This window comes from Peromyscus leucopus, chromosome 16_21 (assembly GCF_004664715.2).
Source record: "Peromyscus leucopus breed LL Stock chromosome 16_21, UCI_PerLeu_2.1, whole genome shotgun sequence".
NCBI lineage: Eukaryota > Metazoa > Chordata > Mammalia > Rodentia > Cricetidae > Peromyscus > Peromyscus leucopus.
In genome coordinates, this window is record NC_051084.1 from 17,003,500 (window position 1) to 17,020,241 (window position 16,742).

At 48.3% G+C, this 16,742-nt stretch overlaps 1 protein-coding gene across 3 annotated transcripts in view; it reads right to left on the reverse strand.

The window, feature by feature from the left end:
• Positions 1 to 2,098: 2,098 nt before the first annotated feature.
• Positions 2,099 to 16,742, reverse strand: part of Gabbr1 (gamma-aminobutyric acid type B receptor subunit 1) — a 30,508-nt gene continuing 15,864 nt past the window's right edge. For all 3 annotated transcript variants that reach the window (XM_028856673.2, XM_037200056.1, XM_037200057.1), the window contains 12 exons: positions 15,803 to 16,045; positions 15,180 to 15,243; positions 13,893 to 13,970; positions 10,964 to 11,114; positions 10,373 to 10,505; positions 9,089 to 9,205; positions 8,900 to 9,007; positions 8,252 to 8,345; positions 7,538 to 7,665; positions 5,922 to 6,050; positions 5,621 to 5,764; positions 2,099 to 4,984 (listed from right to left, as the gene is read on the reverse strand). In XM_028856673.2, the coding sequence (XP_028712506.1) occupies positions 4,811 to 4,984; positions 5,621 to 5,764; positions 5,922 to 6,050; positions 7,538 to 7,665; positions 8,252 to 8,345; positions 8,900 to 9,007; positions 9,089 to 9,205; positions 10,373 to 10,505; positions 10,964 to 11,114; positions 13,893 to 13,970; positions 15,180 to 15,243; positions 15,803 to 16,045 (1,563 nt within the window). In that variant the 3' untranslated portion in view covers positions 2,099 to 4,810. The remainder of the gene's footprint in view (positions 4,985 to 5,620; positions 5,765 to 5,921; positions 6,051 to 7,537; positions 7,666 to 8,251; positions 8,346 to 8,899; positions 9,008 to 9,088; positions 9,206 to 10,372; positions 10,506 to 10,963; positions 11,115 to 13,892; positions 13,971 to 15,179; positions 15,244 to 15,802; positions 16,046 to 16,742) is intronic.

The following is a 16,742-nucleotide window of genomic DNA, read 5'->3' on the forward strand; positions in this document are numbered from 1 at the left end:
AAAACCTATGACACAGGACTTTTCCCCTTTCTACACACACCTGAAGATGTATACCATTTTGCTGCACCAGAGCCTGCCAGGCCCACACACCTGTATTCCTGTGCAGCTGCCCTGTACTGGAAATTACCTTCCATCAGTTTCAGTCACTAAAGCAGTGGTTCTCAGCCTTCTCAATGCTATGACCTTTGAATACAGCTCCTCATGCTGTGGTGACCTCCCTCCCAACTATAAATTTCGTTGCTACCTCATAACTGCAATTTTGCTGTTATGAATGGTAAATAAATGGTAAATGGTATGTAAATATCTGATATGAAGGCTATCTGATATGTGAGCCCTGTGTATCATCTGACCCCCACAAAGGGGTTGTGACCCACAGGTTGAGAACACTGCACTAGACTCTAGTGTTATTTCTTGCTCCAGGGAGGCTATAAAAATGGATGCAATACAAATGGTTGTTAATGTATTTTTTTTAATCACATGCTTGAGAGGCAGCTTGTTGTGGAGCCCACTTTTATGATGGCCTTTTGGTTAATGGAACACAAAGGACAAAGTAAAGAATTCCCTGCTCTAAAAACCTTGGTGAATAATCCAAAATTTCCTGTCTCAGGCAGCCTAAGGTCATGGAACATTGTGAAGGGAAGCTGCAATTAGCAGAGCCATCTTCAAACAAGACAGGCAGAAAGGGCAGGTCTGGGGTGGCAAATGGCCCTGAAATCTCCCCAAAGAGGGGCCTGGTAAAATGCTGAATATCAGATGAACAGAACTGGTTTGATCAGGCTGGGTACAATGGTACACACCTGTAGTCCCAGCGATGCAGAGTCAGAAGCAGGTGTATTTCTAAGTTTGAGGTCAGTCTGGTCTACATAGTTTAGTTCAAAGCCAGTCAGGGCTACTTTGTGAGGGCCTTTCTCAAGAGAGAGACAGAGGCAGACAAACCTGGTGATCATCAAGGGAGAAGATGCACAATATGGTGAGGTTATGAACACTGTCTTTGTAGAAAGCAGATAAGCCTCAGTGGATCATGTTTCCAGATAAACTTGCAATGAGTTACACTATTCTGTATGTGTTTCCAAGAGTCCAGTTCTACCCCCTTGAGACTAGCACAGTAGAATGTAGCAAAAACAGTGCTGTGTGACTTCCAAGGCTTTGCTGAAAAATACATATGTACCTGTCTCTCCCACCTCCAAGGACACTCACTGACCTCTGAAATCCAGTTTACTATATCAGAAGAATCAGATCACAAGGAAAAGCCCTCTGTCGTGGTTTCAGTCCACATCCCAGCCAAGGAGTCTGCTAGGCCAAAACAAAACCCACTTCTAGGGGTTATAAAGGACTTATAACGAGCTCCTTGTCTTCAAACCCGCAGGCTGTTGTGTAGTGTGGACTCCCCTCACTGCAGCCTATTTAATGCTTTCACCCACAGAAACGAAGATGTGGCTGTTGTTGGCACTGGGCTACGGCGTACAGTGGTCAACACACAGTCTAGATGTTGGCTCTATTTCCTATTGCTGACAATGTTCCTCTCCCCCAGTTGCAGGCTCCTGGGCAAGTAATGAGCATAGAACCCTACTCTATAGACTGTTGTGAGGGATCTGTCTCTGCCTCTCTCTTCTCCCTCTCAGAGACCATCTTGTTCACTTCTCTTTCCCAGTTCCTAGTACAGTAACCATGGCAGTAACTGACTTGTCCAGTCAGCGCTTCTTAATGGAGCCAGGTGCAGACTGTAATCCCTAGGAACGCTGCAAGAGAACTTCTGTACATTTCAACCTGGACTACCCAGCCAGAGCTACATAACAAGACCCTGTCTCAAAAATAAAATTTGTTTCCAGGCACGATGCTTAACACCTATAATCCAATACTTGGAAGGTTGAGACAAGAAGATCACCATGAGTTCAAGGCCAGCCTGGGCTACATAGTAACTACCATGCTCCAGATAGAGCTATGTGGTAAGACCCTGTGCCAAACAAACAAACAAAAAAAAACAAAACAAAAAAACAAAAAAACCACCTGTTGACAGGCATGGTAGTACACACCTGTAACCCCAACACTTGAGAAGCTTCAGCAAAAGAACAATTCAAAGACAGCATGAACTACATAGTGAGGGTGAGGCCCAACATGGGCTATAGAGATGAAACTTTATCTTGAAAGAATAACAAAGATAACAGTCATACACAGTAAGTACTCACAGGAAGTTCTAGTGATTGGGGCTAGGGCAGAGATGAGAAAAGCCCACAGGTATGTAACAGGGCACTGAGGCCTGGCAGGTGGTCTGGGGTGCAGGGTGTACCTGACTGAGGCGAAGCTGGAGGTGCCGTCAGCTCCACTGAGCACAGACAGGAACGTGCTGCCTGAGCTCCCTCCGGCCTCTGCTATGTGGCTGGGTTCCTGCCTCTCTTGCTATAATAGTCTGCCTCACTCTTGGCTGCAGTGGAGCTTCTGACCTTTGATTTACTTACTACTGACACCCCGCCCATGTGATTTCAGTCTACACAGGGCTGGTCTCTGCTTGGGCTATGGTTTCTGAAGCCAACTGTTCATCTCCACACTGCAGGTTTCTCTACTCCACAGGCCTCCTCTCCTTTCCCTGAGAAAACTCCACTGCAGGAAGAAGGGAAACTCAAATTAAATCTAACCGGTCCCAGGTGGATAATCACTATAGGTTGTTTTCAAAGGGGGTCTAAGATTTAACCTGCCGTCAACAGGACGGTGAAATGACAGAGAAGATCCAACCTTTGCAGCTTTCATGCAGAGCTGGGGAGGAAAACCATCATCTTAAAACAAAACAAAAAACTGCACAACATGAAAAAGCTTCAAAAAAGCCAAAAGGACACTCAGAATTACAAAAATCCCAGTTTGTTTTTGTTGCTCCTGGCTTTTCAAACTTTCATCTTGATCAAAAAAAAAAAAAAAAAAAAAAAAAAAAAAAATCTTCCTAAGGTACTCAGAGTTCCTTAGATAATGATTTTTGAGTTTGGAGGCACCTATCCAGAGCCAGGCAGTAACTGTTTACTTGTGATTCTTCCTTTCTGAGGAGACTCCTCACATCTCCTCAGCCAGCAGCTCCAGGCTCCCAGATCATGGCCACCACTGTCAGGGAATCCAGGAAGCAGCTATACCAGAGGCTACCGTGGCCCAAGCAGATCCAGGCACTGGAATGCATAATTAGCCTAGTTCTTGTATGCACTCCATTGAGAAATGCATCATCATTACCGTTATTACCAGATTCCCAAAGGTGGAGAACAGAGATTGGAGACATTTCTGCATGTGGTGCAGGCCGGACACACTGGCAGTCTGACTCCAGAGCCCACACTTTTAACCACCAATGTCAGCACTAACTAATCAGGGCCTTAATCTTGTCCTGCTTTGCCCTACTAAATTCTGCATGGATCAATCACATATCTCTTTGCACCTCTCCACTTCAAAGCCTTTTCATTAACTCCAAGCCTGAGAGCCTGGGCTTCTCCCTTCCTGGCCTGGATCCCACTCAGTTCACAGGATGGAGGGTGAGGTGCTGAGTCACACTGTCCATTTTATTGAGATTCAGGGAGATCCTTCCCCAAGAGACACCACAGTGTGAAAGGGACATTGCCTCCCGCCCCATCAGTCCATCTGTCCACACTTTGTATGGTTAGGATGTGGACCTACTATCCACTGGAAAAAGCCTCCAACCTGTACCCGTTTCTTTTCCCTTAATTCTGAAAAATAATAATAATGAAGAAAAGAAAACTAAGATGCAGTCTTGAGAGATGATTGTGAGTACAGACTGAGAGAGGTACACATGAGAGCAAAGAATCCAGGGAACATCTGAGGGGAAATGCCAAGGAGAGGGTACGGATGCCTCAGAACACATGAACTGAGGAGGACGTGCTTAACTATGTGCATGTTGGGTGCACATGGCTCTGTTGGAAAAAGACATGACATCAGGTAGGCAGACAACTGTAATCCAAACACTCAGAAGGCTGAGTGAGACAGGAAGACTGCCACGAAGCCAGCCAGAGAAACACACGTACACAAAACACACAATGAAGATGCAAAGCAGCAAATATACAACACACTGAGTCACACAGGGAAAACACAGAGAGACATGGCATGTGCATGAGGAAGACGGCTTAGTGTGCTCAGCACACCACACACACCTACCCAAGTACACCACAGCACACACCCACAACCACTGTGCACTCACAGGTGCAGGGTATGCGGAGAGCACACGGCGGCATGGGAAAGTACTCAGGAAAAATGCACTTGGAGGATGGGGTACGTGTGTTGGGATTCAGGAGCACACAGAGCAAAGAGACAAAGAGCATGTGGGCCTGGGTGAGCATGAATCCCCTGGAAGAAACAGCACTTAAGGAGAGGAGCACACAGTGATGTGTAGGACAAGGGCAATGGAAGGAGATTCTGATGCTGAGAAACAGAGAGGATCCTGCTAGTGTGGGAAGAACACTTGTGGGGAGACCCCTGCTGCTAAAATTGCAGGAGTTTCCGTGGTAACTATACAAGATAGGCTGTGGGAGAAAAATATGGTCAGCTGCCCCTCTGGGGTTATGAGTGAATAGCTTCAAATAGGGTTTAAACTAAACTGTGAAGTAGTGATACAAAATAATATGAACGAATAAGAGAGAAAACAGTCTGTTTCCCAGAGTATTGGAGACCCAAATAACCCCAGATGCACAGAGTGACATATATTTATAAGAGGGGGATTGGAGCATGTTCTCCCAGGTGGAGATAGGAGTCCTTGCCCTCCTCCCAGTCCCCCACCCTCTTCCCACACCTTCCCTCCCCTGCTGGCCTTATCCTTCTCGACACCCCCTCACTTGTAAAGCAAATGCACTCGACTCCCATCACAGCTAAGCCGGTCAGGGGGCTCCGAGGGTCCCCTGGGAAGGCCCCCCGAGGGGTCCGGGGGTGTTGGGGGATGGCGCCGTGAGCGGAGCTGCTGCCGAGACTGGAGCTGATGGCGCAGTTCAGAGACACGCTCCTCTTTCTGGAGGAAGAAGCACAATTGGGAGTGTGGGAGGAGGGTGAGGAACGGAAGGGGGAAAGGGAGGAGAGCCGTTGAGATGGTGTGTACAGGTGAGAGAAGAAATTAAAATGTGAACCAAGAAAGGAACAAAGAAAGCCATGGAACGAAAAGGCACCAAGAGAATAGATGAAGGAAATAAGTGAATTAAAAAACAAAAGGAAAACAATGACAGGAAAATTGCATCAACCAAGGTGGAATGCCACCCTCCACCCCCAGCACTGCACCGGTCCCTAACTACAACCCAGACACAGTGGACACCGTGGGCAGCTGCCTAGAACCGATGTGCTGTGGTTACATGCCTCACCCAGCAGCTGTGAGTGTGGGCCAGTAACGGCTCTCTACTGCCAATGGACGCTCTTTTGCCTCAGGAGGGCTGAATCTACAGTCCCCACTCCAGAGCCTCCCTCCCCCCTCCTCCAGCTAACACTAAATTTTAGTTGAGACTAAATCTCAGCCCTTTTCCTTTCCCTCTCCTGCCCCGGCTCCCCTGCAGGTTTTATGGGATCCTCTGTTAATCACCAACACTTGAACCTGTATCTAAGGCTCAGCCCCAGACAACCCACCCTTAGACAGGGGCCCCCGGCTGTCACCACACACCTCAGCAATGATCTTTTCCAATTCACGGTTCTCTTTCTCCAACAGCCTGGACTTCTCTTCCTCGTTGTTGTTGGTGGATGACCCCGTCTTCATGGTGTCCTGTGCTTCAGACTGCCATTCCCCTCGGGTGATCAACCTGCGCATCTGGCGGGCAAAGGTTTGGGCACTGGGTGGCTGAGCAGAAGCTCTGTGAGTGAGCAGCTGGTAAAGTGTTGGGAGTCATGAAAGACGTGAAAGACAAGCTGGGCCAAAATGGAAGTCCTGGTTCTATCCAGGGGGGGCAGGGAAGAGCCAGACTCACCTTGGGCACAAAGAGCACAACCAGAGTGATGTAGGAAGAGAACACGATGGCCAGAGAGGCAAAGGCAAAGGCTGCGTCCTGCTGGCTGGAGAGGATCATGGTGACAGGGGCGGTGATGAGACACAGGACCTGGGGAGACAGCGTTTGGGAGACGCAGATCTGAGACACGGTTCCAGTGGGATGCAGGGTTTCCTTCCCCAGAGAGAGAGCCCATGGAGACACACTTCTGGTGAATGGTCCACAAATTCCGGATGATCCTCGACTTTAAACAGCTAAAAATCAGGATCAGACTACCAAACCAGTCCTCAGCTCTCGATCAAAGCTTCCCCAGGATCTCTGCATTCCGTCTGTCCTAGAGACTACTTCACTAGGCAGATGCAAAATGATGTAACAATGTTCCTTCATTTCAGCTTTGTTCTTATCTGTGTATGTTATGTATGTGTGGCACAGGAGCACATGTGTGCACATGGACGCTAGAGGAAGACCTCAGCTGCCATCCCTCCTCCACTTTGGTTTTTCATACCGTGTCCCTCACCTGGTCACTGGGAACTGAGGACCTGCTTGTCTGCATCTCCTCAGGGCTGGGATTACAAGCACATGCCATTACACCCAGCCTTTTCTGATGTGGGCTTTAAGGACCAAACTCAGCCCACAGTTAAGTTGTCTTGTAAGCATCAGGACCTATCACCCCAGCCCCAATGTAGTGTTCTTTCTAAACTGCTGTATAGTTAAATCCTCTGAATTGAAACATACCTCTCCGAAAGAGAGGGAGACCTGTGATACTCAGCCACTTAGAAGACTAAGGAGGCCCATCCCCAGTTACATAAGCAGTAATGAATTCCTGGTGAGTTAATGCTCTCCTGTGGAACTGCCTGTAAGTCGGGCAGGAAACTCCAGGTGTGCAGCTACCATGAGCCACCACCCACGCTGCAGTGGACTTTTAGATGACATAAATGCTATTAACTCCCTCATGCTCCTGTAGTAACCTCCACAAATACACAGATTCACCAAGTGTGATGGTTAGCTTTGTCAATTTGACATAGTTTAGATTCTGGACTCTAGAATCACTCAGGTGATTATCAACGAGGGATTGTCTAGATCATCTTGGCTTCATCTGTGAGCATATTTGGGGGGGGGTCTTGATTTATATTGTTGAGTGATTTGGGAAGACTCAGTCACTGTAGAGGGCAACAAACCTTAGACAGGGGGTCCTAGATTGAACATAAGTAAGCATGCATGCATTTATTTCTTTTTGCTCTTGACTCTGGATGACTAGCTCCTTCAAGGTCCTGTGTTGACTTCCCTCATTAATGGACTGTAACTTGGAACTGTGAGCTAAAATCAGCCCTTTCTCCTCAAAGTTGCTTTTTGTCAGTCATTTTATCACAGCAAGAGATGAAAGTAGGATGCCAAGTTAGACTCTGGTAGAATCATTTCTTGTGCCTGTCGTGGTGCCCTGTCTAGGGTCTCCTCAGGAAAACCATACAACCATGATTATACATCAGTCATTAACCAATGTTTTATGACTTCTACACAAATGATCTCAGTTCTAGTTTTTTCTAGTCCTACCACCTTAACAGTTTCCAGGACTAACCCCGGGTGTCAAGGGAGCTTACCGCAACATTGTAGATAGCCATGCCCACAGCCCTGTGGTCGTTGATCTTTTCGGTGGAAACACTTTTGGTCTCATAGGCAAGAAAGATTCCCAGTAGCAGCAGCAGCCCCTTGCAACCATAGAAAATGCCTAGAACAGCAGCAAAGTGTCACCTGGGCAACAAGGACCACCATCACACTCCCAACTCAACCCTCTTCCTCTCTTTGTCCTTGTAGCTCCTCTGTGTAAAGGAAGCCTTCCTCTCCATTCCAGCCCCTCTGACATAGCAAATTCTCAGTGTGGCCCCATCCGTGTGGCCCAGACCTCACTTCAGCTTCCAATGAAGCAGCTAGGAATGATCCAATATATGCTACACAGTGTCTTGACCCTTAGACCACCAGGCAGGAACATGCAATCCGGGCTAAGGGTTTTAGTTAATCCTGTGGATTTGTAGACCAGAGGAATGTTAGCCAGGCTGAAGAGAGGCTAAGCCCATGACCTCATGACCTTGGTCTTACTCTCAGGAGCTGGCCAGTCACAGAAGGGTGGGTTACCCACCAGCACTGGCCCTCTGCTGAGCATTGCTACTCACGGCAAAAGACCAAAGCTCTCCTACTCTTGGAAAAGTTTAGTGCAGTGATAAAGGCACTGGAACTGTCTCCTCTGAATGGTCCTTGTCCCCTGGCCTCCTGCATATGCTTCTGCCCTCCCCTCCTCCCACCCACATCCCACACACCAAGCCATGTATTCATCTTCTTGGAGCTGCAGTGCTCCAGCTGGGGCAGGATGGAAACATCAATGTCCTCCTTTGGTTCCTCCTTGGCAAAAGTCTGAGGGAGAAAAGGAGGAAAAGGATGAGTGAGCGTACATTTCTCCAGCTCCTGAACACCCAGCCCTGACTATGAGACTCAGTACTGTGCAAAATCCTACTCCAGGCCTAGGGACATTCTCCTGAACATGCTAGAAGGGCTTGTTCCCCACTTTCCCTGATGTTTGGAAACCCTACACATCCTCCCAGATCCCTGACACGTCCCTCCTCTAGATAAACCAAGGCTCATCTGGGAAAGACAGAAGAGCCCTAAATATAAAGACGACCAATAAGCTCTCCCTCCTTTTGTTTTTAAAGTCAGGGTCTCAATGTGTAGCCCTGGCTGGCCTGGAACTCACTACATAAACCAGGCTAGCCACAAACTCGGAGATCTGCCTGCCTCTGCCTCCTGAGCTTTGAGATTGAAGGCATGCTGGGATTAAAGGTATGTGCCACCACACCTGGCCTTCACTAAGTAGCTACATCCTTCAAGACCACATATATTCCTGAAGATGCCAAGCTAGTGGGCCCTCCCCCACTTCCTGACCCCAGAAACTCCTCTCAAGTGGCAGATACCTCGATGGTGCGGTGCAAGGGGTCCACAATCTGCCAGATGGCAAGAGTCAGGACATCCATGCCCACCAGCAGGCCTACCGTGGCATACAGTTTCCAGGGCTCTAGGGTCTGACAGACATCCAGAGAAGACAGGTCAGAAAGGTCTCCTCTATGCCCAGGATCAAAGGCTGGGTCTGGGAAGTTGCTCACCTTCCTCCATTCCTTCTTCTCCTCCTTCTTTGTGAAGACTGTGTGGACCCACCAGATCTTGGTGAACATAGAGCCATAGCCCAGACTAAAGCCCAAGCCCAAGAGCCAAAGGCGGGCCTAGAAAGGAAGGAAAGACACTGGTCATAGGTGGGACTGAGCCCTGGATGGGACTGCAGGGAGCAGTGTGAACAGTGACCACACACAAAAAGCAGGCAGGACACAGCAAGCAGAATACAGAGGGAAGGGAGGGAAGGCTGGGACTCCATCCTTCTCTACTGCTACAGCACTAGAACATTCTTGCTAAAGCCTCCTGCTCTTTTCTAGTGCCTAGTTATCACCTGCACACCTCTGATTGTGACACAGTATGGCCCATCCACTAGCCTGGCCCATCTCTCAGGCCCTCTCCTTCCCTGTGCCCCACCCAGCTGTGCTGAACCACTCAGCCTCCTTTATCTACTCTCTTTCTGATCTCATGCATCGTCCTTCAAAGCACAAAAACCATCTCCTTTCTGAGGGCCACTCAGACACAGACTGTGAGCTGCTTCCCTTCTCTCTGTCCATAGTGCTTTCTACAGATCCCTCCTTAAATGCATCTCCTAGTTATCCCTCTCCTGCTGCACGCAGATCCCACTAGGAATAGGCACTTTCTGAAGATGAGAGTGCATGTGTGTGCGCACATGTTGTGTGTGCGCACATGTTGTGTGTGCGCACATGTTGTGTGCACGGTGTGTAATCAGGACAGAAACACAGTGGAGGAAAGGGAGTGCCAGTGGAAGGAAGCAGGGAAAGAGTGGATGCTGCATATAGTAGAGAGCCATTGTTGAAGCCAGCCTTTCCCCACAGTCCCAGAGTCCCCAGAGGCCCTCCTCCGTCTGGAATGACATGTCCCCTGCCCCAGCTGTTTGCTTTGATTCTGCCGCCATCCTTTCAAACTCCAACCAAGGCTCCCATGGGAAAGCCCAGTTTTGTTTCTCAGCCCACACACCACAAACAAGCCACTATTGTTCCTAAGTTCTGTGTGCAGACCCCTTCCTTTGTCTTCGGCACTTCACCCCTCTCCTCGGTGAGGCATGCCTAGCAACCGTGCTAGCGGCCAGGGAACTGCAGAATGGGAAAGGTCTGGCGCCAAGAAAGAAGGGACGGAGCCAGTGAAAGACCAGAAGGGTGATGCTAGGAGGAAGGCAGGACACTGGTCAGGGAAAGTGGAGGGACAGAGAAGGCGCTCCTGAGAGCACTAGGAAAGCCATATTCCACAAGGTCTGTACTGGCCCACCATCTACTCACCTGGCAGACGAACGGGAACTGGTCTTCCTCTATGTGGTTACCATCCAGCCCAAGGGGGAAGACAGCAGCTAGTGCCAGTGAGCAGCCCACGGCAGTCAGATTGTTCAGGTTGGGCTGGGAGTTCTGGATATAACTAGGGCAGAGGCGGAGAGGGTGGGAGAAAGAGCAGAATTACCCCATCTCCTCTAGGGAGGCTTGGCTCTCCAAAAATGCCATCAACAGCACAACCCTATCCCCGGGGCGGATAAAGGAGACAGACTGGGAACAGACAGAAAGAATACTCAAGATAAGATGTTGGACACAGGACTGGACCTGGGGAGCACAAGGCCACAGAATAAGGCCCCACTGGCATACTCTAGTTAGAGCCCAAGACTGTGCACTAGGCTTCAAATGTTACTGTTTTTCTAGTTGACTAGTCTGAAGCAAGGGTAGGGGTCATGCCTGGTTTCCCCTTACATTTCTGGTGAGTCATCACACCACTCTCTATGACACACAGTCTTGAGGGTCCCAGTTTTCTTACTCTTCAGGAGTGTATGGTCAGTACCTTGGAGAGGCAGCCAAGCCAAGGATCAAGTCAGAAGAGAAACTTACCGAACGTGGGAGTTGTAGATGTTAAAGGACAGACAGACAACAGCAAGAACAATGCCCAGGCTGGAGAGAACTGAGACGGAGATAAAGAGTTTCTGTGACAGGAAACGGAATGTCTTGATGACCAAGGTCTGGTCAGCTGGGGGAGCCCCTCCTGCATGGCACAGGGGAGGAAGGGAGAAGAAAGAGAAGGAGGCAGTGGCGTGAAGACAGGAGAAAGGAGTGAAAGGTGAGCTGCTGGGGGACACTCCCTGTCTGCTGAAGACACGAGGCCCTCAAACGCACTGAGGAGCTATGGTAGGCAGAATGCTGGAGGACACTGGGAACCTTGAGAAACAACCAGAAAATGAGAAGATGGGGTCTGTGCTGGGGGTCTCTTTGCTTGCATGTTCTTTCCGTTTGTCTTTTGAGACAGGGTTTCTCTGTGTACCCTGGCTGTCCTGGAACTCCCTTTGTAGACCAGGCTGTTCTGGAACTTAGAGATCTATCTTCCTGCCTCTGCCTCCAGAGTGCTGGGATTAAAGGTGTGTGCTACCACACCCGGCTTTGATTGCTTGTTCTTTTTGCTTCTCTGTTTTACAGAAGGAAAAAAAAGACAGCTAAAGAAAGGAACAGCTGAAATAATCCTACATAACATTGCCTATTGCCCCATTAAAGGAGCAAAAGGCAATTTAGAAGCAGAAAGCCAGAAGAGCCTCAAAGTATCCAAGTGTGTTCCTCTAACCTCCAGCAAAAGACACAAGAACAAGCCTAGCAGGGTAGTATTCCCAAAAAGTGTTTCCCAGTTACTATTAAGGGAAGGCTCAAATTTGTTGGAGGGGGGAGGGAGATGACGACACGCAAAACACCTACTTAATTTCAATTTGCTTAGCTTTAAAGAAAAAAATTAAAAAGCCAATTTAGGCCAGGCAGCATTTATAACTGTACAGAACACTGCCCTAAATTCAAGCTACAAAAATAAATAAATAATAAAAATGAAGCAAAGCCTAGGCATGGTAGCTCACTCAGTAATGGAAGCAATGCTTGGAGTCGGAGGCAGGAAGGTTGTCACAACTTTGAGTTCACAAGAGTGAAAGTTTGTCTCAAAATAAATAATAAACTAAAACAGAGAACTGGGGAGGTGGCTCAGCGGTTAGGAGTACTCTCTGTGCTTCCCAGCACCTATGTGGTGGGTCACAACCATTTGTGATTCCAGTTCCAGAAGCTCGGATGCCCATTTCTGGCCTCAGGCACACAAATGGCTCACGCATGGGCACACAAGCAGGCAAAACACCCATAACACATAAAAATTAATTAAACTTAATAAAGCTGGGCCTGAAAGATGACTCAATGGGTAAAAGCAATTGTTAACTCTGGCAATATTAAATTCAGTCCCCAGAGCTGGTAAAAATGGAAGGACAGGACCAACTTCACAAAGCTGTCCTCTAACCTCACAAAAACACCATGGCTTACTGGCCACACAGCATGCCTGAGCATGCACTCGAGCGCGCACACACACACACAGACACACACACAGACACACACTCTTCCAGGAGTGCTGCTGGAAATGATGAGACTTCACTGGGCAAGGCAGGTGGCAGCTGCCTTCCATGGCCTTACCATCCTTCCCCATCAGCAGGAACTTCCTTTTTGCTTACCTGTACTATCTTCCCCATTTCCTGTCATGTAGCATACCAAAAATAACTGCTCTCTTTCCCTCATTAAAAAGTGCAAGGTAGGCTAGGTGTGGTGGCACACATATTTAATCCCAGCACTGAAAAGGAAGAGGCAGGTTGATCTCTGTGAGTTGGAGGGCCAACCTGGTCTACAGAGCAAGTTCCAGGATAGCCAGGGCTATGCTGTGAGACTCTGGCTCAAAACAAACAAACTAACAAACAAACAAACAAAAAACCTGCAAGGTTAAGCCAGGCAAGGTGGTACACACCTGAAATCCCACCACTCTTGAGATGCTGAGGCAGGATGATCATCCTGAGTTCAAGATAAGTCTTGGGCTACATAATGAGCTCAAGCCCAGCCTGAGATATAGGATGAAGCCCTGACTCGAAAATAAATAAATAAATAAATAGATAAATAAATAAACAAACAAACAAACAAACAGAAACAAAAACTGGTGAGACGGCTCAGGGCATAAAGGTCCTGATGATCTGATGTTCAAGCCTGATGAGTTCAATTCCCAGACCCCACATGGTGGTAGGAGAGGCCTCCCAAGAGTTGTCCTCTGATCTCCACATTGTAAGGATTATGTCTTTAATTACATCACCAGCCTGCGAAGGTGTCCCAGCCTAAAAAGCGGGCGTGCCCTCTCTGTGCTCTCTCTTTCCGAACTCTCTCCTTCCATATTCCCCCCCTCCGTGCGGCCTCTCTCTCTCTCTCTCTGTCTGTCTCTCTCTCTCTCTCTCCTTCCCTCCCTCCCTCTCTCCCAATAAAGCTCTAGAAAGGTAACCATGACTCGTGATTCTTCCACCAACCAGCACTCTCCTCCGTTGGCCATCGGCCAGCCACACGCACCACAGCTTAACCAACACACATGCACACAAAATGAATATATAAAACAACTCAAAAAAGCAAAGCATAAAATAGCCAGTAAGAAGGACATGAATTTTTGCCTTCTCTACTACAGTTAAGCAGTTGTTTCCCGGATAGGGACCTGAAGTCCCTGTCCCTAATGTACCAAGGCTAAAGGAGAGCTTCTATTTCTTAAAACCTCTGTGTTGCTTTTAATTCCCACTCACTGCAGCAGACCACTGATAAAAAAACAGGGTGACTCCAGGTCTGTTCCAGCTCACATCAACTCACCTTCCCTCCCTTCTTGGGGGCCACGTTCACTCTCAATCCCTGCCATGACCCCTCTGCCATTCCAACCCAACAGCACCCTCCCCTCTCATCCAAAAGTCTGACAGTGATTATTCAAAAGGACCAAAGCAGAACTTACCGATCCACTTATCTGTTTTGGACCAGGAAAGGTCATCCTTGGTGCTGTCATAGTAGCCAATCTTCTTGTAGCTGCCACCTGAGCAAAGGACTGGAGTTGCCATCGGTAGGGAGAAGCCACCCTCGGCATTTTCAAACTTCCATTCCCCTCAAAGTTGCTCTCCCTGGTTGCATTAATGCCAATGACCTAAGCAACTCAAGGATGCTATAAGGACCCAAGTTTGCCTGGATGGGCAACTTAACTTCACAGCAACACAAGGCGGTTCCCAAGGCAATCTGAATGCGTAATATAACCCTTGCAGCATTTAAGGCTCTTCTCAGAGCAAGGCACCTTGCACGTCTACCACCTATTCTATTGCCTCACACCTCTCCCAGCAGCATGTCTCTCACTTTGATTCTGGCTTCCAACGCTTTAAACAGTTTCTGCCCAGTCTCCCTCTTGTGATGGACAGAATTACAGCATCTTCTTTCCCCAGTGGCTTTAATTTTAGAAATCTCTCTCCCTTTGGCTTGGGATTCTAATGCCTTGAATAAGATACATCTGCCTCTTAAAGTGCCACTAAGGGAAATGCAGTCACTCCTAAGATTTCTCTTCCAGAATGGCCACAGTTAATTCAACTTTCCTTCCAAACACCAACTCACACCCACTTCACCCTGGCTAAAGTCCAGTCTCACTTGCCCCATATACAGAGAGAGCTGAAAAGATTTTGTGGCGGAGGTGAGGGGAGGGGAGAGAGAAACTTTTTACAGGAGGCTAAGAAATGGGTCTCTTGGCCACAACACAAGAGGCTGAGTCAGGTGGAACTGAAATATTAACTCAAAGAAGCTCTGTAGACTCCTCAGTGCTGTTATAGGTAAATGCCATCTAGAAAAGGCCAGCTACATGTATGACTGGAACACTGTGCTCACACTGCAAGGCACTGAGAAGATTCCCTTTATAAAGAGCCAGCTTCCTAGGCTCAGCTTTCCTTTATCTTTCAGGACACACTAACAGCTCTTAACCCCTCAACCTAGCCTGAAGCAGGTAACTTCTTGGACTAAAACTGGAGCCACTGGGAGGAAAGGACACCTCTTTTTAATCTTTATGTCCCTTTGAAAGAACAGAATCGCTGCAAAAGACCTACCCAGGACTCTGGTTTTGGTCACTGTCTAAAGCCTGATGAACACAGTGCAAGGCAGCAAAAAGTACCAGGCCGTCTTGCTGAGATGCATCGTTGATCTCCTCCCAAGTGAGCACTCAGCTCAGCCCCTGCCTGCCCCTTCCCCAGCCTCTCAGGCCTCAGCTCACCCTGTAGCTGCTCGATAAGTGTCCACGCCATCCGGGAGCCACTGGCATCAAAGACCACATGGCCCTGAGGAGAAACATGTGGAGGAAGGCAAGGGGATAAAAGCGGGAGGAAAAGAGAACATCAGGGACTCTGAAACCTTCTGGTTTTGATGTAATTGAGCTTCTGAATGAAGGCTATTTATGGCATCTGCTGCATATAGGACACACCCCAGATGCACATACCCTAGATTCTGGAAACAGTTTTCTTTTGAGAAGGAGCTTCACCCTTGAGATCTGAGTGAGAGAGTCCCCAGAGAGAGGGCCAGGAGCAATCACCAAACCCTATTGGACACTAATTTCCTTACTTTAAAAGGAATGAGAGATTGTCAAGTTATCGCTTTTTAATACCCTACACTTCTCATCTGACCTGCAAACACCTGGACCAGGTTGAAAAGCACTAGAAAACAACAATTCTTTTCATTGTCATCTTTTCTACTGTTTGCTGGTTTGGAAATCCCTCTTCCCATAGTCTATGACTGACTTTTATAGAAAATAAACTGAGAAACCAGGAGAATGCATGCATCTAGGGGCCCTCCAAGGTGTCCCTTTCCCTGGGGTGCATGGCAGAATCTACTGTAACTCACAGAAACACCCTCAAAGGATGAAGAGTTCATGGCCCGGTAGATTTGGTCTGTAATGGTCTGGTTGTTGTAGTTGAAATCCTCCAAGCGCACACCCGAACGGCCGCCTCCTCCAGAGGTCTTGTTCAAGGCCAAAGCCAAGGCCCAGATAGCATCATAGGCCAGTGGTGCCTCCTGGAAGCCTCCAGTCTCCTCGGGGTGTCTTTTCAGCCTCTTGGTTAGCTTTTCCACAAATTCCTGGGATGTCTGGATGAGGTAGGAACAAGAGGAAAGCATTGGAATGCGTGTGGGCACAGGGGGAGAGGCCTCAGTTCTGGCTCAGACACTGTGACTCGAGCGGATGGTTTGTGTTCTGTTGTCGGGTAGACCATATGTACAGACAAAATTGTTAGCTATACCCATGTGTCTATCTTGGGTTGGAAGCTACAAGACTGAAGCAGGGATTAGCTGGGTCCAACGGTCTTAAGAGTGTACAGCTGCTAGCTCAGAACTACAAACAACAGAGAAATCTGATGAATAAACACTCTGGAAAATGAATGGCAAAGGAGAGAAGCAGAGACAGAGCCAAGGAAGAGATGGATCCTGCAACGCAGAGTGGCTGTGCTGGCATTCTCCCAACTGTCAGACTTCACAGCAGAGTTGACCCGGGAGCTAACAGCTCCTCCAATTTTGAAAGATCCAGAAAAGGCGACACCACAGCCTTTCACACTCTGCCTGCCAACCAGAATTGTTCTCTGGGGTGCTAACTTCTTGCTATCCTGGTAGGACTTCTGTTTGCTGCCTCCTTAGACTGGTGATAGCCATTGGAAATACCCTTCACACCATGGAGGTCCATATTCAGTTCTATTCACTCACTCCCCTCCTGGCAACCTTTTTCCAAGAAATCTAAAAGGAATGGCAGTTCCTTCAACCCTCATGGATAAAGAGACCTGGCTGTATATAC